The 21,384-nt window shown below is 41.0% G+C and overlaps 1 protein-coding gene and 2 long non-coding RNA genes across 3 annotated transcripts in view; 2 read left to right on the forward strand and 1 right to left on the reverse strand.

Annotated features, from left to right (window-relative positions):
• The window catches only part of LOC114654489 (synaptopodin-2), a 158,211-nt gene that overhangs the window by 21,365 nt on the left and 115,462 nt on the right, over positions 1-21,384 (reverse strand). The window contains exon 4 of the mRNA XM_028805067.2: positions 16,917-19,111. Coding sequence (XP_028660900.2) covers positions 16,917-19,111 — 2,195 coding nt within the window. The remainder of the gene's footprint in view (positions 1-16,916; positions 19,112-21,384) is intronic.
• On the forward strand, positions 14,907-15,783 carry LOC127528796 (uncharacterized). Its single transcript, XR_007935407.1, has 3 exons — positions 14,907-15,021; positions 15,152-15,278; positions 15,695-15,783. It is a non-coding gene; the product is annotated as an uncharacterized LOC127528796 (long non-coding RNA).
• LOC127528799 (uncharacterized) lies at positions 15,386-15,647 on the forward strand. Its single transcript, XR_007935410.1, has 2 exons — positions 15,386-15,458; positions 15,568-15,647. It is a non-coding gene; the product is annotated as an uncharacterized LOC127528799 (long non-coding RNA).

The raw sequence follows: 21,384 nt of genomic DNA on the forward strand, positions 1-21,384 counted from the left end.
AAAACCTGCTAATTGCAACAGTGTAGCGCTATAGTTTTAGGGATTTAGTTTCAAAATCTGCTAAGTACGGACCCAGATTTTCCTATTTATCTCCAAAATTTATCATTTGTACGTAGCTAATTTTGGAACTGAGCTCTTCAATTGTCCGTTGTGTGTGCTTGGTGTGTGGGTGTGTCTGTGTGTGTGCCCTGCGGTGAGCTGGCGCCCTGCCCAGGGTTTGTTTCCTGCCTTGCACCCTGTGTTGGCTGGGATTGGCTCCAGCAGACCCCCGTGACCCTGTAGGTAGGATATAGTGAGTTGGATAATGGATGGATGGATGGAAGAATTTAAATACTAGATATGAGATAAAATAAATTGCAATAATGTATATGCTAACCGAAATGTAGCGGTATCGAAACAGAAATCGGCAAAAGGCAGTTTTGTCCAAATTTTTCGCTGCAATGTTGTGTACTGACAAGTAGAACAACTTGATGATGTAATATGGTATGTTATATAGGACTATAAAAATCGCAGTACCGGACAGATAATGTTTAGTAGTTTAGAAAATTAATTTTCATGTCAAACAGTAACCAATACATAAAATTTATTTCATGTAACGGCCGGCCCATGACCAGACCAGAGTCCGCGGCCCACCGGGCATTGCCCAAATGCCCTAATGGCCAGTCCGCCCTTGGCTGTGGAAGCCAAAGACACAATGGAACCCGTCGGGACCCTCTCAACCGCCACAGCCACGCTGGTGTGGGAGAACTTAACCTCCGACCAAGTCACCCACAGACACGTGGACCTGGTGTGGGGTCTGCCTCTGTGCTCGCTCACGCGGGTCTGCAAATCGTGCAGATACAGACAGCATCGGAGATGGTGCGTCCTGTGGGGAGAAGACACACTGCACCTCTTCTGGTACTGGCCAGTTGTGCAGAAAAAGAAAAATATGTGAATGTTATGCACACAACTGCGCCTTTGATATTTTTTTCTATTTTTTTCTGTACGAGGGGGTAACCTTGATGTATTTTTTCCTTTGGCACGCAGATGCACGTTGCCGCCGCTCTTCACTAACTCCGTCAATATGCTAATGACATTTTGAAATGACGCCACCAATTCTTTATCGACGCAGTCCTTGAGCATGTGTGTCCTAAAAGAGGAGAATACGTTCTGTAAAAACATTTTCTGCCGTGTTGATGGCACAGACGGAGCCTTTATATAAACACACCCATAATTCATCACAGTCGGGTGCACCCCACTATTTAATTGTTAGACGGAGGATGTAAAGCACGCTCCATTAAATACGGAAAGGTTGCAGAGGCAAGTTGTACACATCTTAACAAATGCGTAAAGGTTGTATGAAGCAATAAAAACCGAAGCCAAATAGGTATTGTGAGATGAAGGCTTACAGTATATGTGCATTCTGTAATTACAAAACGCAAATTGACGGTCTTCTCCACAACGTTTCAGGCCAAGCCGACTTATTTTATTTTTAACGGACTAATCGCTTTAAGGTGAAATTCTTCCCATTTGTGGGGCTGGCGTCTGCCCCAATGCAGAACTCACATATACCCAAAGGCCACTTTGAATGAACATTTGTGTCTGTGGGTGATGTGGGAGGACAAATAGTGGATGACACAAGTGCTTTGCAACTTTAAAAAGTTCTTTGAACAAAGTGACTAAACCTTCAGAGACCAAATAAAAAAGACGAGACACTCGGGCATGGGAGGAGTTTGGGGAAGCCATGGAAAACGAGTTTCGGTCGGCACCGAGAAGGTTCTGGCAAACCGTCAGGCGCCTCAGGAGGGGAAAGAGGTGCTCCACCAACACGGTGGAGATGGGGCCCTGCTGACTTCAACTGCAGACATTACTGACCAGTGGAAGGAATACTTTGAGGATCTTCTCAATCCCACCAGCATGTCTTCCTTAGAGGCGGCAGAGCTGGATGACTCTGGGTGGGGGGGGGGGGCATCCACATCGGGGCTGAGGTCACCAAGGTAGTTAAAAAACGGGGCAGACCCAGGACACGCTGGAGGGATTATATCTCCCGGCTGGCCTGGGAACACCTTGGATAGATAGATAGATAGATAGATAGATAGTGTAGTTGGCAGGATTAGATAGATAGATAGATAGATAGATAGATAGATAGATAGATAGATAGATAGATAGATAGATAGATAGATAGATAGATAGATAGATATGAAAGGCACTATCTATCTATCTATCTATCTATCTATCTATCTATCTATCTATCTATCTATCTATCTATCTAATCCTGCCAACTACACTATCTATATCTAATCATATAGTGCCTTTCATATCTATCTATCTATGTAATACACAGATAGATGTGAAAGGCACTATATAATAGACTAGTCATCCCCGGTGGCTCCGCTCACATATTAGTGAAACAGGACAGTGAGGAGGGTCCTGCCCGGCTACCCGCTCCTGATCTTACGCTTCCCTCTCCCCTTGGTCCACAGTCTCTGTCTTGGATTAACATGAATATATCACTCCTGCAAGTGAACTATGATACATAGTGCAATGAGAGAAGTCACAAAATCAACCGGAATGTTTAAGCAAGTGATAAGTGGACAGACAGACAGACAGATAGATAGATAGATAGATAGATAGATAGATAGATAGATAGATAGATAGATAGGGAAGGCACTAAATGATAGATAGATAAATATTAAAGGCACTAAATGATAGATAGATATGAAAGGTGTTATCATCTTTCGAATGTCACAACTGCCAATCCCTTAGGCTTCTGTTACTCTTGAGGACCCTCAGTCACCAGTCATCCATAAAAAAAACGAAAGAAATGGAAAAGGATGAACGCCATCAAGACCCCCGACCATCGTACTAAGGTGCTCTACCCGAATTAAGGTGCTGTGCAGATTGGGTTACTAAAGAGAAACACGGAGCTTAAAATAAAACAGCCAAAGGGTCATGGAAACGATTTATAAATAGAGAGAAGGTCAGTCGGAGGATCTGCCAATGTGAACCTGACTGAAACCGAATACTGGCCCACATTCCTAAACACCCATCCATGTGCTTCATACAGACTTGTTGATTATAAACCCCCCCATCTCTGCTGTTTAAAAAAAGTCAAGTTTAGAAAATGAATGTTTTTTATGAAGAGTTATATTTGACAACTGTGAATAATCAGGGTAAGTGGACAGGATACCTTCAGAGATTACAGGAGGTGTAAAGCATCGTCGACTAGTAAAGTAGTTTATTTCCTCGGTAGTGTAGTAAAATGTAGTGTAGGAATATTAGTTTATGTAAATATATAGGACTGGGGTGTTGTACAGCGTTAGCCATTATGAATGTAGTGAGAAGTCAAGCAAAATGACCCCCTAACTAAAAAGATTACAAAATGCAAGCATTCCAGGCAACTCAGACCCCTTCATCTTGCCTGACAGCCTGCATATTGTAATCTTTTTAATTATCCAATAAAAGGGGTCTGTGGTGGGCTGGCGCCCTGCCCGGGGTTTGTTTCCTGCCTTGCGCCCTGTGTTGGCTGGGATTGGCTCCAGCAGACCCCCCGTGACCCTGTAGTTAGGATATACGTAGTGGGTTGGATACTGGATGGATGGATAAAAGGGGTCATTTTACTTGACTTCTCACTATACAAATGTATATATATATATATATATATATATATATATTGTAGCGGTCGGCTGGTGGCTTATTTCCAGCTGGGACGCCTGGAAGGACTGGGAGAGGGGATTATACCTCCCCTGGGCCACGAGAGGGCAGCTGCCCTGGACTGTATGGGGGAACCAAACATGGAAGCTCAACCCTATTGAGGCCCGTGGCCACCACAAGGGGGCGCCCCTAGGATTGAGGAGCCCTGAATGTCACCACTTCCGCCATACCCGGAAGTGCTGCCGGAAGGAATACCAGGAACACCCGGAGTGCTTCCGGGTGCTCATGCGGCACTTCCACCACACCAGGAGTGTCTTGAGCATGGGAAGGTGCTATATAAATAAAATGTATTATTATTATTATTATTATTATTAGGAAGTTTGTCAGAGCGCACTTGGAGCACATCTGGGTGGTTGCCTTCCTCCAGTCAATAGCCGGAGTCGGGAGGAAGAAGACAAAGCTCAGGAGAGAGGAGCAGAGACGGTGAAGGAAGGACCATTGAGAGGCCCGGACTTTAGAAAGGTGTTTGGTGCAGGGGGCACCGTGTTGTGTGCAGTACTTTTATTGTAAATAAACGTGTGTGTGTGTTCGGGACTTCAGGTGTCTGCCTGTTTGTGTCCGAGGCGACCTTCCACAATATATATATATATGTGTGTGTGTGCAGAAAAATCACCACTGCTAACTCTAACACTTTTAAAGTGACCCTCAGAAATGTTGAATTCAAAGAGAAAGGCGACTTCGATGAAAGCTCTAGAGGCCTGAAAGGCGATTTCGACTACAGCTCGAGGCCTAATTACGCATTCATTCAATACACCTATATCAGGTTTGTGGTGCTTATACTTATTATATATTATACTATTCCACTCGTGCCCGTTTCATCTTACGTTGTCAAAACGGGCTCTTTGTCTAGTCTATATATATATTGTGTATATATCTCTATACATTGCATTTATAGTCTGAGTCTCGACGGCCTGAATTGTGTGGGTGGTTACCTACCAGGTAACACTTGTGGTTGGTCTGCCATTCGGCAAACATCCGGAAACACGTGTCGCATACTCTTTGCATTATTTGACAGTAAACTATGCAACAGGCCATGATCTGCTTCTTGCAACTGAAAGAGGGCACCGTGGCGGATGTTTGCCGAATGGCAGACCAACCACAAGCGTTACCTGGTAGGTAACCACCCACACAATTCAGGTGGTTGAGACTCAGACTACGAATGCAATGAATGTAATTACTCCGGACCTACAGGCTGTCAAATAAACAAACCACACGCCGTGCCGCAGCATAAAGGGGCAAAGTCTCTGATGCTGACGTCCGAGGTTCGATTCCCCGAGAGAGGAGCAGTAGAGTGTGTATGCGTGATGAGCCCAAATGAGGGCGAAACATGTGTCGCGTACTCTTTGCATTATTTGACAGTAAACTATGCAATATATATATATATATACTGTATACAGTCATATGAACAAGTTTGGGAACCCCTCTTAATTCTTAGGATTTTTGTTTTATCATTGGCGCCTCAGAAACAATTATAGTTGTGCATTTTGTTGCTCATCAGAAACATTTGTAGCAATGTATTTTATCCCTGCAAATGTTTCTGATGCGCCATCTGTTGGAATGGCAAGTGCAGCACACTTTATTACTATATACATTACATCAAAGATTCCCATAGATGGTGCAGTGCAAATGCCAATGCAGAGGTCAAGTTGATTGCTCAAATTTCAAAACATCTTCGAAGGGTAGCACAGCTTAGGAAGAACATAAGAAATTCGACAATCGAGAGGAGACCACTCAGTCCATCAGGCTTGTTTGCAGAGGCAGCCTTAGGGGTGTGCGGGGCCTAGGGCTGACCAACCCCACGGGGGGACGGTTACGTCAAACGCTGTTACCGGTATGTGTGGACTGTATAAACTTGCACGCGAATTTAATAAAAATAATGTTAACATACATCGGATTTTCTCATAACAGTATTCAGCTAATTTTTTGCAAGATAACACGTGGACTTTATGAAAATATAACTGGAGAATATAACTTGACAAATCCGCTCGAATGGGACACACGGACCTCAAAAGCGGGGCCCCCTTGGGTGCGGGTCACCCCACTTGCCACTCCCAAATGCCGCTCTTGCTTGTTTGTTTCGCTAATAGCTGAGATGTCTCAATCTGCCTACTACAGGGTGGCCCAGAAAAAAGTGGCCTGATTCCACCGAGACGACTACATTATGTGACGAAGAGAAAGAATGATCAGATTTGGTACTCACATTTCCACAAGATGCTGAAAGTGATCTCCTTGTGTGTCGATACATCTCTGTGCCCGCTTCAGACACGATGGCAGACGCCTATCCGGCAGCAGACGAGGCGGGACCACCCTGTATATATCTGTCTGTCTCAGTAGATGGAGATATATAGTAGATAGATGTGAAAGAAGCATTATACAGTCATGTGAAAAAGTAAGTACACCCCATGGAAAGTGTTGACTTTTTTAACATATTTCTGCAGGTAAATAGCAGACCTTCATGTAGTCAGTGCTGGCAGATAAGGTGCTGTACTTGAACAAACCTGAGGAAGACGTGCCTTCTCAATCAATGGATGTGATGGTCTACTGGGAAAAAAAGGTTTTGTCCATTCATGGCTTCAGAAGCTTGTGTTGCCCCCTTTAGCAGACATGACTTCTAGTTGGCGTATTTCATAACTGCCTACCAGACACTGACACTGACTCAGTGAGATTCATGGCCTCTCCTCCAAACAAAATTCCTTCAGTGTTGAGGTGTTTCTGGGTTTTCCAGCCTGTCCAGCCTTTTTCAACATTTCAGTGGGATTCAGATGAGAGCTTTGACTTGGCCAGACCATAATCCTCCAAAGTCTCCTTTTTGAGTCATTCCTTAGTGGATTTGCTGTTGTTCTTTGCATCATTATTATGTACAAAGGTCCATTTCAACTTTCAGGTAGATGGCCTCACGTTCTCCTTCGATGTGATGCACAATTCATGGTGGACTTGATGACTGCAAGCTTCCTGGGCCCTGAGGCAGCAAAGTAACTCCAAACCAGAACACTTCCACCATTAGGCTTCTCAGTTGGTATGCGATTCTTCTCCTGTTAATTCTGTCAAGCATCTCTATTGTTACTGCGGCCAGACAACTCCATCTTTGATTCATCAGTCCATAGCACATCATTGCAGATGGCCTATTTTTTGTCTAGATGTTCAAAAGGAAACTCTCATCTCACTCCGATGTTCTTTTTTTGGATTTTTTCCTGACACACCTTGCATGAAGGTCAAATGTGTGCATGTGTCTCTTTCTGATTGAAGATTCATGCACTTTCACACGAAACGTCAACAAGAGTTACCTGCAAATTCCACAGTGTAATTTTGGGGTCCTTTTGAGACTTGGTTTTAGGATCAAATACTTAGCTTTTGGGATGAAGCTGCTGGGCTGGCCAGTCCTGGACTAATTAGCTGTCACTTGAAGTCTACGTCACTTGTAGATGGGTTTCCTTACAGTGGAATGATTGAAGTTAAATCCTTTGTCAGATTGCAAGGCTTCCACCACCTTCTTTCTGAGGGCCTCTGGGAACTCTTATGGTCTTGGCATGATGACATCACACACATCAATAGCAAAGAGAACACCAGACCCTCGATGTCTGTGGTTTACTTAAGACAGTCTGGTCAACTTGCAGACTCCCTAAGGAGGTTGTCGTCATGATCACCTCATCTGGGACATCTGCTTCTAATTTGATGGATATGAAGCGGTGATAAATGTAGGCATGGACTTGAATAGGCAGACAGATAGAAATGAAAGACACTGTATAATAGATAGATAGATATTTTAGTGTAGTAGGCAGGATTGGATAGATAGATAGACAGACAGATATTTTAGTGTAGTAGGCAGGATTAGATAGATAGATAGACATGAAAAGGACAAAAAGATAGATAGATATTTTAGTGTAGTAGGCAGGATTGGATAGATAGATAGATAGATAGATAGATAGATAGATAGATACTGTAGACAGACATGAAAAGGATAAAATAATAGAAATTTTAGTGTAGTAGGCAGGATTGGATGGATAGATAGATAGATAGATATGAAAAGGACAAAATAATAGATATGAAATGGACAAAATAATAGATAGAAATTTTAGTGTAGTAGGCAGGATTGGATAGATAGATAGATAGATAGATAGATAGATAGATAGATAGTAATTTTAGTGTAGTAGGCAGGATTGGATAGATAGATAGATAGACATGAAAAGGACAAAATAATAGATAGAAATTTTAGTGTAGTAGGCAGGATTGGATAGATAGATAGATAGAAATTTTAGTGTAGTAGGCAGGATTGGATAGATAGATAGACATGAAAAGGACAAAATAATAGATAGATAGATAGATGGATAGATAAACTTAATGTTTCTATGTGACAGATGTTCATTGTGCCAGTCTGAGGTGCCATTTGTTCAAGTCTATCACCCTTATCTGTAGGCACTGTTGACATGAAGATCTGCTGTTTGCTTCTTCATATACTTATGTTGAAAACGTCAACCATTTCCATGAGGTGTACTTAATTTTTTGAGATGGACCCAGCTACCGACTTTCACAGCTCTACAATTCAGTGGCTCTGGCTGGACAACCAATTGGATTGCAGGCTTTTGTCACATGGCTTACTTGACATGAGTCAGGTAACTCCTCCCCCAACCCTAACCTTTACCAGGTGTTATCACTGATGTATCTTATAAAGCAACATCTTCCTCAATGGAGTGGAGCTCTGGAGGTCCGCAGTCAGTGTTTATTGATTTTTTCCCATGACTTTAAGAGATATTTACACAGATGTACTGTAAATGGCATCATATAATAAACAGACAAACATGACAGACGTTATATAACAGGTAGGCAGACAGCTGTGAAAGGCACAGGTAGATTGGTAGACATAAAATGTGCTATATATTGTGCCTTACTACACTAAAACCACATACATGAATAGATGTGAAAGGCACTATATAACAGACAGACAAATGTGATGACATAGATAGACAAATAACACAGATTTTGATATTGTTAGTAAGTGTGTGAAATTCACAGATGACACCAAAATTGGAGGAACAGCAGACATTAAGAAGACTGTAAAAGCAATTGTCAAATTTCTTTTATGTTTTTGTAGCATCTTGCTAGACTGGGTGGGAGTAGATACTTGAATGGCAGCAAGATGGGTGTGGCTAAATGCTTGAGAGGCAGCAGGCCTGGCAGGGCTAGACACTTGAATCTCAGCTGCTGGGCGGGGCTACATATTTGAATGGCAGAAGGCTGGGCGGGGCTAAAGGCAGGAATGTCCGCAGATATCTCATGGTTGCTTAAGTGGCAACTGATTGGGTTGGGCTAAATGTATGAACAAACTACTGAGCCATGGAGTTGAAAGCAGAAACATGGACAACCTTGAAGAAGCCTCCGGATTGAGATGTTGGCACAGCTTAGCTATTAGCCCAACCACCTTGCGACAAACAGACTGAATGATCTCCTCTTGTTTGTCAGATTTCTCTGTTCTTATAAAAGACATTATATAACAGATAGACAGACAAATGTGAAAGACACTAAGTATGGTGATAGAAAGCAAGTCATATAAAGAATAAATGTTTAAACTCACAATAGTGAGCTACAAATTAAAAATTCAGTAAGATCTGAACTGTGTGATAAGGGGACTGCATGCTCTGCATAGAAGGGGGAACTAAAATGAATGCAAAAACAGGAGAGAGAAGGTCGTCACCCAGACAAGATGTCTGCATTTCCATTGAAACACTTGAGATGACTCATCCTCACCATCAAAAGCACATTTCAGTAAGAATGGCTTCTAATATGTTTCATGCCCTTGTTACTACTGTTTTGACTTTGTTTTATTCATGTTGTTTTATAGTGATAACGATTTTATATTGTTTGACAGGGTCAAGGTGTACTGTTTAAAGAGGCACCCTGAGCGGGCATCTGCTATGGTGTAGCTCAGGTCTGAAGACAACAGTTTGATCTGCTTGTGCTGACCTAGGAAATCTCTGTGCTTGAAGCAGCTGTCCACGTGCAGGAAAAGCTGGACACGTGAGGCGCTATAAGTCAGCTATAGAAAAGGACAGATGATTTTCCACAATAAAACATGCAAAACAGCAGATAGAGAAAGAAATATGAAAGGCACTATAAAAATGGACAGATATACAGACAAATGTGAAAGGCAATATATAGCAGATAGAGAAATAGGTATGAAAGGCACTATATATTATATCTTACTCCTGTATAAAACACACAAATAAATACATATGATAGACAGACAGATAGATAAGAAAAGCACTACATAACAGACAGATAGATAGGGAAGGCACTATATTATATATTGGTAGACAAATGAACAGTGAATGGCACTATAGAATTTATAGATAGATATGAAAGGCACTATAAAACAGATTAATAGATGTATATGCAAAAGGCATTATATAACAGATGTGAAAGGCACTATATATCAGATAGATACATCGAAATTAAATGCACTGTACAGTATATTGTGCTTACTCCTATATCAAACACATAGATAAATTTAAAGATAGATGTGAAAGGCACTATGCAATAGATGGATATACAGATAATATGAAAGGCACTATAAAATCAGATATACAGACAAATGCAAAATGTATTATATAAGAGAGAAATGTAAAAGGTGCTATACAGCAGATAGATAAATAGATATGAAAGGTACTATATATTGGGTCCTACTCCTTTACAAGCACACAGATAAATACAGATAGATATGAAAGGAACTATATAATAGATAGATAATAGAGCTGACAGACAATGTGAAAGGTATTATATAACAGATATGAAAGGCACCATATATTGAGCCATACTACAGTATAAAGCATATAGATACAGTTAATGGATAGACTTGAAAGTCACTATATAATAGACAGCTAGAGAGATGTGGATGACACTATTTAATAGATCAACAGATTTGAAAGACACTATATATATTAGACAGTCATGAAAGTCAATATATACAGTAACAGATAAGTAGATAAATGTGAAAGGCACTGTATAGCAGACTGATAAACGTGAAAGACATCATATTGCACATAGATACAATAGGTGTGAAAGGCACTATATAATATGTAATGTCTTACTATATAACACATATATAGATAGTTGTAAAAGGCTCTGTGTAATACATAGATTTTAAATCCATATTATAATGGATAGATAAATGTTCAAAGTACTATACTGTATAATGGACAGGACTGATGCTATATATTAGATAAAGACAAAAGTGAAAGGCGCTGTGTAAACAAATAGGAATGATACTGCATATTAGATTGATAGTGTGAAAGGCACTATATAATGTACTATTGATAGTGTGAAAGACAGTATATAATGTACTATTGATAATGTGAAAGGCACTATATAATGTACTATTGATAGTGTGAAAGGCACTATATAATGTACTATTGATAGTGTGAAAGGCACTATATAATGTACTGTATATGTAGATGGCACATTGCGTTTTGATTTGTGGGCTGCCATGCAGTCTCTCATACACTAAAAACTAAAATGGGACTCCCGTCTTTGAAGTCCTAAGGGTGGGAGGCAAGAAAAGTGAAAAGCAATCAACTTATAAAGGGATTATTTGAAAAGACCTTTGACAAGTAAATGTGCTGCTGCTGCTTCTTTTTCTTCGTTTAATTTATTCAACTTGCAAACAAAAGGAAAACTAAAAACACAAGCAGATGGACAAAAGGATCCTTTAATAGTCCAGTGAGGAGACGTACAGAGTGAGTGTCATTGCAGGAAATGTGACAGAAAGGTCAGGAGTAAACAGACAGCAGTTTTATTTATTATTATTATTAATAATAATAATATCTCATTATTGCCATTGTAATTGAAAAATAAAATAAATAAACAATCCAATGTCCTTCAGAAGTTGTGAGCCTTTTCTTTACAGAGTTGGACTTTTGGAGTTCGCCAGGCTCTGTATGGCTGTCTTTAGCTCCTGATCTTCACAATGAAATGAGATTTGTGGTGCAAAGGAAGAAAAAAAGAAAGAAATGACAGAAAGAAAGAAGGAGAGCACTGTGAAGAAGCATTAAGGTTGTGCCCCCCAACTTGAGAGCCATAGCTGGGGCAGGCCTTTAACCCTTTTATGCCCCTTTATAGATTTTGGATGCCACAACTAATAAGAGGCAGAAGACCCACAGAAGGCTGCTTGCCCACCGATGCACTGCCAGCACCAGCAATGGCTCTAAGACCCACTGGCAATGACCCGTAAGCCATTGCACAATCTTGTGTGACAATTGTAACAAAATCAAATTGCTAACATTTACTGCCCTGTAGTCTTAGTGAGTCAATGGGCTGCATGCGGCATTGCAGTGGCACTGTCTTCTTGGCATCAAGAAGGACATTAAAAACAGAGCGGCCAACATTTTCGCCAGCTTTCTTTCTATAAGGCACTTACCCCTTCCGCCTGACATTAATTTACTTGCTCCGGGTCCTTCCCTTGTCTAAATCCTAGGCTCCAACATTTGCTCAAATTCTCTGTCCGCACATTGAGAGGCAGTCAGTCCTTGCTGGAGAACCTGACACACATTCGTCGTCCCCTTAACATCCCCTACAGACTTAACTAAGAAGGCATCTGCAGATGCAACATGAACAGCAAAAATCTTTCTGGTTGTGCGTAAACCTACGGCAAAGACGTTGAAGAATTGTAAAGCGTGATGATTGTTTTAAAGTAGTGATACTTTGTGAATATTCCTTCCTATTCTACAAATATATTTTAAAAAAAAAACTTAAAAAAGCAAACTCCTCTTAACTTCAAAGCAAAAAATTGGAGAGGGGTCAAACAGCAGCCGGTGTCCACCGACATCACTCACGACACGCCTGTTGATCGCGTTATGCCCACTGATGTCACTCATGGTACGCCCATCGCCATCTCTCTGGGACGTTGAATTCATTGCGGTTAATTTAATAAGTAAAAAGGAAAGATCAGGTTAGAAATTACGATATCGGGGAGTTTGTCGTAACAGAGTAAGAATTAGAAATTACGATATTGTTTGAAAGTACGATGTCACGCAGTTTGTCTTAACCAGGTAAGAGTTAGAAATTAAGATGTCAGGGAGTTTGTTGTAACTGGGTAAGATTTATACATTGCAATACAGTTTGAAATTACGATGTCATGCAGTTTGTCGTAACCAAGTAAGAGGTCGAAATTACAATGTCAGAGTTTGTTGTAATTGATTAAGAGTTCGAAATTACAATTTCAGGGAGTTTGTTGTTTGAAATTTACAATGTCGGGGAGTTTATCGTAACTGGGTAGGATTAATAAATTACAATACTGTTTGAAATTATGATGTCATGCAGTTTTTCTTAACTTGGTAAGAATTACAAATAACAGTGACAGGGAGTTTGTTGTAATTGATAAAGAGTTTGAAATTACAATTTCAAGGTATTTGTTTGGTTTTCGAAATTACAATTTCAGGGAGTTTGTTGTTTGAAATTACAATGTCGGGGAGTTTGTCGTAACTGGGCAGGATTAATAAATTACAATACTGTTTGAAATTACGCTGTCATGCAGTTTTTCTTAACTTGGTAAGAATTACAAATTACAATTTCAGGGAGTTTGTTGTTTGAAATTACGATGTCGGGGAGTTTTTCTTAACTTGGTAAGAATTACAAATTACAGTGACAGGGAGTTTGTTGTAATTGATTAAGAGTTCGAAATTACAGTGTCACAGAGTTTGTCATAACCAATTATACGTTAGAAATTACGATGTCTGGAGTTTGTTGTAACTGGGTAAGCTTTGTAAATTACAATACTGTTTGAAATTATGATGTCATGCAGTTTTTCTTAACTTGGTAAGAATTACAAATAACAGTGACAGGGAGTTTGTTGTAATTGATAAAGAGTTTGAAATTACAATTTCAAGGTATTTGTTTGGTTTTCGAAATTACAATTTCAGGGAGTTTGTTGTTTGAAATTACAATGTCGGGGAGTTTGTCGTAACTGGGCAGGATTAATAAATTACAATACTGTTTGAAATTACGCTGTCATGCAGTTTTTCTTAACTTGGTAAGAATTACAAATTACAATTTCAGGGAGTTTGTTGTTTGAAATTACGATGTCGGGGAGTTTTTCTTAACTTGGTAAGAATTACAAATTACAGTGACAGGGAGTTTGTTGTAATTGATTAAGAGTTCGAAATTACAGTGTCACAGAGTTTGTCATAACCAATTATACGTTAGAAATTACGATGTCTGGAGTTTGTTGTAACTGGGTAAGCTTTGTAAATTACAATACTGTTTGAAATTATGATATCATGCAGTTTGTCGTAACCAAGTAAGAGGAAGAAATTACAATATCAGGGAGTTTGTCATAACCAATTAAATGTTGGAAATTAAGATATTGGGGAATTTGTCGTAACAGAGTAAGAGTTAGAACTTACAAAGTCAGGGAGTTTGTTGTAATCGAGTAAGTGTTACATTTTTTCATAAATGGGTAAGAGTTAAAAATTATTATAGTGTCTGAAATTACAATGTCAGGCAGTTTGTCATAACTAGGTAAGAATCAGAAATTAAGATGTTGGGAGTCTCTCATAATCGAGTAAGATTTATAAATTAAGATGTCGGGGAAATAATTGTAACAAAGTATGAGTTAGAAGTTAAGATTTTGGGGAGTTTGTGACTGAGTAAGAGATTTGTGGAATCAGTTTTAACCAAGTAAGAGTTAGAAATTAAGCAGCTGAGGAGTTAGTTGTAACTGAGTAAAAGTTAGTTATTTGTGACCAAGTGTCAGTCATGTGAGCTTGAGGATCATTTTTGGGTTTTATGAATTTGCAGAGAAGACATAGGCTCTGCTTGTTCTTCTAAAGTGGAGGAGAAATCAGTGAAGGACAACTGATGACGTTTCTGACATAATGTCCAAAGCCCCGATCCTCCTGTTTGTCTGGGCATATAAGCCTTCAAACACTTGGAAATCAGTATTCAGCTCCAGACCAGCTTCAGACCCGGGCGGAGTTCCTTCAGTCTTTTGCTTATTTGAAATGTTTGAGTTTTCCATTATTCTTTTTGCAGGACATGTGCTTTTCTTTTCATCTTTTGGACACTATTTTTAAATGGGGCATCCCTTGGGACCTCAACACTCATTTGACTGTCATCTTATTCTGTTCACAAATTAAGAGTTAGAAATTAAGATGTTGGGGAATTTATTATAGGGAAGAGTTTGATATTGAGATGTCAGGGAGTTTGTTGTAATCACGTGGCAGAAGGTAAGATGTCGGGAGTTACATTGTTGGGAAAATTTTTGTAACTGAGTAAGAGTTAGTTGAAACCAAGCAAGAGTTAGAAATGAAGATGTTAAGAAGTTTCTTGTAACCAAAAAGAGTTTGAAATTACGATGTTGGGGAGTTTGTCGTAACCAGGTAAGAATTAGAAATTATGATGTTGGGGAGTTTGTTGTAATTGAGCAAGAGTTAGAAATTAAGATGTTAAGAAGTTTTTTGTAACCAAAAAGAGTTCAAAATTACTATGTTGGGGAGTTTATCGTAATCAGGTAAGAATTACAAATTACGATGAAGGTGACTTAGTTGTAAACGAGTAAGAGCTAGAAATTACGATTTTGGGAAATTTGTCGTAACCAGGTAAGAATTGGATATTATAATATCGGGGAGTTTGTTGTAACTGAAAAAGAGTTAGAAATTAAGATGTTAAGAAGTTTTTTGTAACCAAAAAGAGTTCGAAATTATGATGTTGGGGAGTTTGTCGTAATCAGGTAAGAATTAAAAATTATAATGTAGTTGACTTTGTCGTAAGTGAGTAAGGTTTAGTAATTAAGATTTTGGGAAGTTTGCCGTAACCAGGTAAGAATTGGATATAATGATATCGGGGAGTTTGTTGTAACTGAGCAAGAGTTAGTTAAAACCAAGCAAGAGTTCGAAGTTATGATGTTGGGGAGTTTATCGTAATCAGGTAAGAATTAGAAATTATGATGTCAGTGACTTTGCTGTAAGCGAGTAAGAGTTAAAAATTGCGATGTTGGGAAGTTTGTCGTAACCAGGTAAGCATTAGAAATTATAATGTCAGGGAGTTTGTTGTAACTGAGTAAGAGTTAGTTCAAACCGAGCAAGAGTTAGAAATGAAGATTTTCTGGAGTTTCATGTGACAGTGCAAATTACATTGTTAGGGAGTCATTTGTAAGTACGAGTTAGAAATTGAAATGTCTGCAAACCAGTTGTAACCGAGTTACAGTTAGAAATTGTATTTCTCGTAATTGAGTAATTGTCCAAAATTATGATGCTAGGGAATTATTTGTAACTGAGTAATATTTAAAAATTCAGATGTTGGGGAATCAGTTGCAACAAAGCAAGACTTTGACGTAAACGAGAAGAGTCAGAAATTTAGATGTTGTGGAACCAGTTGTAACTGAGTGGCAGTAATTCAGATGTCGGTGAGCCAGTTGTAACCAAGTACGAGTTAGCAAATGAGATTTCGAGGAGTTTGTAACTGAAATTTCGATGATGGGGGAAGCTCTTGTACCTGACCAAGAGTCCGTAATTATGATGTTAAGGAACCGTTTGTAACTGAGTAAGAGTTAGCAGTGAAGACTTCGAGGAGTTCCTTGTAACGTTTGCTAATATTAGATATCACATTTCACTACTGAGAAACGAATCGCACAACAGTGTGGATTGGAAGCGTTGAGAATGACATCATCAAGTGGGCGTGTCACGAGTGACGTTTGTAGGTGTGGCGGACTGCAGTTGCACTTTATTGAAAAAACGTAAGGTGTGTGCTGAAACTTTGAGCCTGAAATTTTATAAATTTCACTTTTAAACTGTAATATGCTTCCAGATTGAATTGCTGAATTGCTAATAGTATTAATGAGTTGTATCGTTAATTTAAAGTAGGTTTGAGTTACCGATTTTTTCCGATTTTTTTTTTTTTATGTTAACTTATTGCTTTCATTTTAAGGCACTAAATGTTGGAACACAGACTTATAAAATATTTTCCTCATAAGGCAAAAGTTGGCGATACTGCTGTCATGGAGTAGAAACCCAAAGAGAGTCTGTTACTATATACAGCGTCGAACCGTAAAGAAAGTAACAACAGCGCAATCTAAATCTTCGGGACATGGTAGCTTCTTCCACCCCGTAAGAAACTTTATAAAAGCAATCTAGGGGGTTCCCCCCATGTCTGTTAGGCAAAGTGCAGAAACTCCAAGCAAAGAGGAAATTGCTTTTCATCCAAACCAATTATTCTTCAGCCACGGCTGGTTTCCACACCTGTGCGGTGACGCCGGTTTTCTTTGCGGAAAACTTGGGCCTCGGAGCCAGCATGGTGACTCCCATTCCTTGCTCATTCTTGGTAAACTGAGGGTAGGTGGCAGCTCCCATGGCATTAGCGGCAGGCTGGAAGGAAGCATCATGCCCAATGGTAGACATTGGTGTCAACCCATAGGATGGTCCTCTTGGCACCTGGGGTGGCTGCTGTGGAGACGCGTATCCAACATTCATCTGTCCAACTGCTTTCACAGGCGGCACAGGCTCGTATTTCATTGGCTGCATAGAAGAAGTTGAGGGAGCTTTGGTTTGAGGGGTCTTGCTATCAGTGGGGGGACCATAGGTGAACAGAGAGGAGTTTAGCTGGTAAGGCTGGTGCTTCATGACATCCAGGGCATGGAGAACTTTGGTGGGGCCTTTTGGTTTGGTCTTAGTTTTTGCCGAAGGGCCTGACTTTGGCTGGTTCTTGGCTGCTCCTGGAGGGTAAGAGGGAGAATGAATTGGGTTATACGCCAACGGAGGGGGGGCTCTGCCGTTAGGCGAGTATTTCCATGAAGCGGGCAAAGATGGGGTTGGTGATGAAGATCTGGCTTGATTGGCCTGCACAGTGGAGGAGTCCACAACATACTTCTCCATTCGGGACTGCCTCTTGGCAAAAAGCTCAGCGCCCCTGCCCCTCAATGCGGGCATTTCGAAAGCCGGGCCCAGGCCACCCGCAGGTGCGGCGTTTCCCACAGGGGTGGTGGGTGGTGTTTTCGATGAATATGAGTGAGCCAAAGTGGATGGGTATGGCACAGCCGATGGTGACACTGCGGTGTTGACTACAAGTGGAGGCTGCCTGTATACAATGGGGGCTTGCTGTGGTGGGATAGGCTGAATGGGGGTCACTGTGACAGTCGGTTCCGTGTCTGGAGCTGGCAAGTTAGGTGCTTGAGTTGAAGGTTCAGGCGGAGGAGACCAAGGAGGAGAAGCTGGATTGATGTTTGGTTTAGGAGCCACGGGCGGAGGAGTCTTCTGTTTAACTGTGGACGACTGCAGAAAGTTGCAGGCTTCTGCACCGAGACTTAGGTAATCTTCTTCTGGGCCGTATTCACAACCGGGAATCCTTTTATCAGGCTTGTTGAGGAGATTTAGAAGCTCGGGGTTGGGCGACACCTTTGGCGGCTCCTTGAAAGTAAACATGGGCTTCGAGGTGTTCCTCTTCCGGGTGTCCTGCAGAATTCCAGTTTTGATTGCCGGAACTGAGATCCTCTCGTCTCGGGATGCTATGTCTTCACCCGCGCCCGTGGGTGACCAGACTTGCTGGGTGTTGATAGGCACTCTGCACTGTGAAGTATAATGCGGTTGGGCTGGCACATCTGAAATGGGGCTGGTGACACTTCGGATCGGCGAAAAGGGTGCGGCCGCCCTGTTCTGCACGCCAGAGAAAGGCTTGGCGGTTCTGTTTGTGCCGGTAGACATCTGTAATTCTGTGCTGTGGTAGGCTGCGGTGTGCTGAGCCATTTCAGACTTTCCAACGATTCCATTTACATTCGGACCTCCGTAGGTCTGTCCATGTTGCATGGGCACTTGTGCTTTTTGCCCAACATCGATGTAGCTCTGGCTGCTATGACTCTGATTGTATGCTGTTTTCTCTGAATACGATGCTTCTTGGACTCTGTAGGTGGCGCTCTGCTCTGTCTCTGCCCCCATGATTTCCCGGGGATCCTCCACAGGAATGCCCTTCCTTCGCATCTCTTCCTGTTCAGCAGTGATCTGATCGACCCTCTGCCTACGTCGAGCAAACATGAGGGCACCTTTGCCCCTCGTCTCTGGGAGTCGCTCCATTTCCTTTTGGTCGTTGAGATTCTTCTCAATTTCCAGCAGCCCCGTGTCTAAGTTGAGCGTCACAATGCGGCTTTGGCCACCCACAAAGAACTCGTCGTCGAGCACGGATTCGCTCGCAGCCAGAAAGGTGACTTCGAAGGCGTTGTCTGTGTAGCCCTCTTCAGGCTCTTCCGTCTCTTCCTCGGGTTCTTCTTCTCCGGTTCCGTAGCTGACCAGCGTGTACTTCTTGGCCCTTTGTCTGTGCTTCTTAAACATCAACACCCCCTTGTTATTGGGGTTGGGAGCCGCAGTTAGCAAGAGGGCAATGCGCTTACATTTAGACTTGGCCTCCTTCACCTGCTTCTCTGACAGGCTCTCCGAGCGCCTGAGCCCTACAAAGAGGAACAGAGAGAAAGAGAGGAGGATTAGAGGGGGAACTTGTCAGGAAGAGTCCAGCTGGGGGCAGCAGGGAGCCTTAGCTTGTGCTCGGGCTTCAAGGGACAGCGGGGGACCCTCAGAAAGCCCATGGCCTGGACATGACCTCAGGAGAACAACGAGACTGGGGCTTAAAATGGGCTGTCAGTCAGGAGACCACTGAACTTGGAGTCGGGTGGGGAGCTGGACAAGAATTTAACTAGGGGCAGATAGAGGGGCCAGACACCATTTAGGGAAAGGGGAGGGTGTTGATATTGAATGGAGGTGGGAAAGGGCACCCGTCAGTTGGTCAGGTGCTGTACTTTCATTACTCACGCATTAGGTAAGTTTACTTTTTATTGTTTTATCCTTTTATTTTGAAAATTTGAGACCCCCCTTTGCGTTATCCCTGCACTAATGTTAATTATTTGTGTAGTAAACCACCTTATTGTAGCAAATTGGTCTCCAAAGTGTCTTTCTTGGAGTCACAGATGCATCAAGGGCATCTCCTTTTGTTCACATCAGCCATGGAGAAATGCGATTTAGAAAACAAAGAGAGAAAGAGAGAAAGAACTACTGACAGTGAAAGGGAGTCTGCAGAGACCACGGTCTGTCGGTCTGTCTGTCTGTCTGTGTTATAAAGTGCCTATTTATGTGTTGTTGTATCATGTCTTTCACGTATATCTCTGTTTCTGTTATATGGTGCCTTTCACATCTATCTAACACTTTATATTTCCTTGAACATATATTCATTTATTTATCTATATGTTAAATAGTCATCACTTTACAGTATATACCATCTATCTGTCTTTCCATTGTATAGTGCTATCTCCCTCAGTCTGTTGTATAGCACCTTTTATATCTATTATATAGTGCCTTTCACATCTATCTATCTATCTATCTATCTATCTATCTATCTATCTATCTATCTATCTATCTATCTATCTATCTATCTATCTATCTATTATATAGTGCCTTTCACCTATCTATCTATCTATCTATCTATCTATCTATCTATCTATCTATCTATCTATCTATCTATCTATCACGAGAGAACTATTTCACAGATTTACAGTAGATCTGTTTTTTTTCTATAATTTGTTAAACATTCTGGTTGATTTTGTGACTTCTCTCATTGCGCTATGTATCATAGTTCACTTGCAGGAGTGATATATTCACGTTAATCCAAGACAGAGACTGTGGGCCGAGGGGAGGGGGAAGCGTAAGATCAGGAGAGGGGAGCCGGGCAGGACCCTCCTCACTGTCCTGTTTCACTAATATGTGAGCGGAGCCACCGGGGATGGCTAGTCTATTAAATAGTGCCTTTCACTCTATCTATCTATCTATCTATCTATCTATCTATCTATCTATCTATCTATCTATCTATCTATCGCCTTTCACATCTTTCTATCAGTCATATAGTGCATTCTCTCTCAGTCTTTTCCTTTCTATCTCTCTATGTGTTATATAGCGCCTTTCACATTTCACTGCTAAAGGACCGTCCCCAGCCTTTAAAGTCAACATGGGAAAGTAAGTTCCTTTGCAGGTTTTTTTTATTTTTACTTTTATTGTCGGATTTCTGCTTTTTTTTCAATGACTTCTCTTGTTTTTGGATTTTGCTCTTGGATTGTGTTTTTTTTAGGACTCATTCACTTAGGATGGCCTTTTAGTCAATTAATTTTTTTCTCTTTTGAATAATTTCCTTACCTTTTCTCCCTATTTTGTTAAATAGATATTATATTAAAGATTTCTTTTATTGCCCTTTTGTACATAAGCCAGGGTTTAAGGTAATCCTCCTCCTTGTGTTTTTTTCCCTCTGTGTTTTTGGAACATGTTCTCCTGATTTTTTGAATATTAAATGCCTGTGTTTTGTTTGGGGGGCCTAGCCAGTCCTGAAGCCTCCACTTTCCTAGAGTCAGACATCCATGTGGAATGATCTATGTATTTTTTGAGGACTTTTTTGAAGGCCTCACCCATTGTGCTCTTGTGTGGTTCTAGAACCACAAGAATAGCTTGAATGTCATCTTTAAAATCAGGTTTGCTCTGCTGTTGCTTGTATGATGTGTCAGAATTCTACTGTACTTTGTGCACATGACTACTCCTTCTGTTACTTAACTAATTTTATTATGATGAAGACACATGTAGCAACTGCTGCTGAGGCATGTGACCGGCGCAGACATAGTAGCCATAAACAACACCATTGATTCCCACAAGGAAACTGGTCACAAAACAGCTGCAACAATGACACAGC

This window comes from Erpetoichthys calabaricus, chromosome 7 (assembly GCF_900747795.2).
Source record: "Erpetoichthys calabaricus chromosome 7, fErpCal1.3, whole genome shotgun sequence".
NCBI classification, from domain to species: Eukaryota; Metazoa; Chordata; class Cladistia; order Polypteriformes; family Polypteridae; genus Erpetoichthys; species Erpetoichthys calabaricus.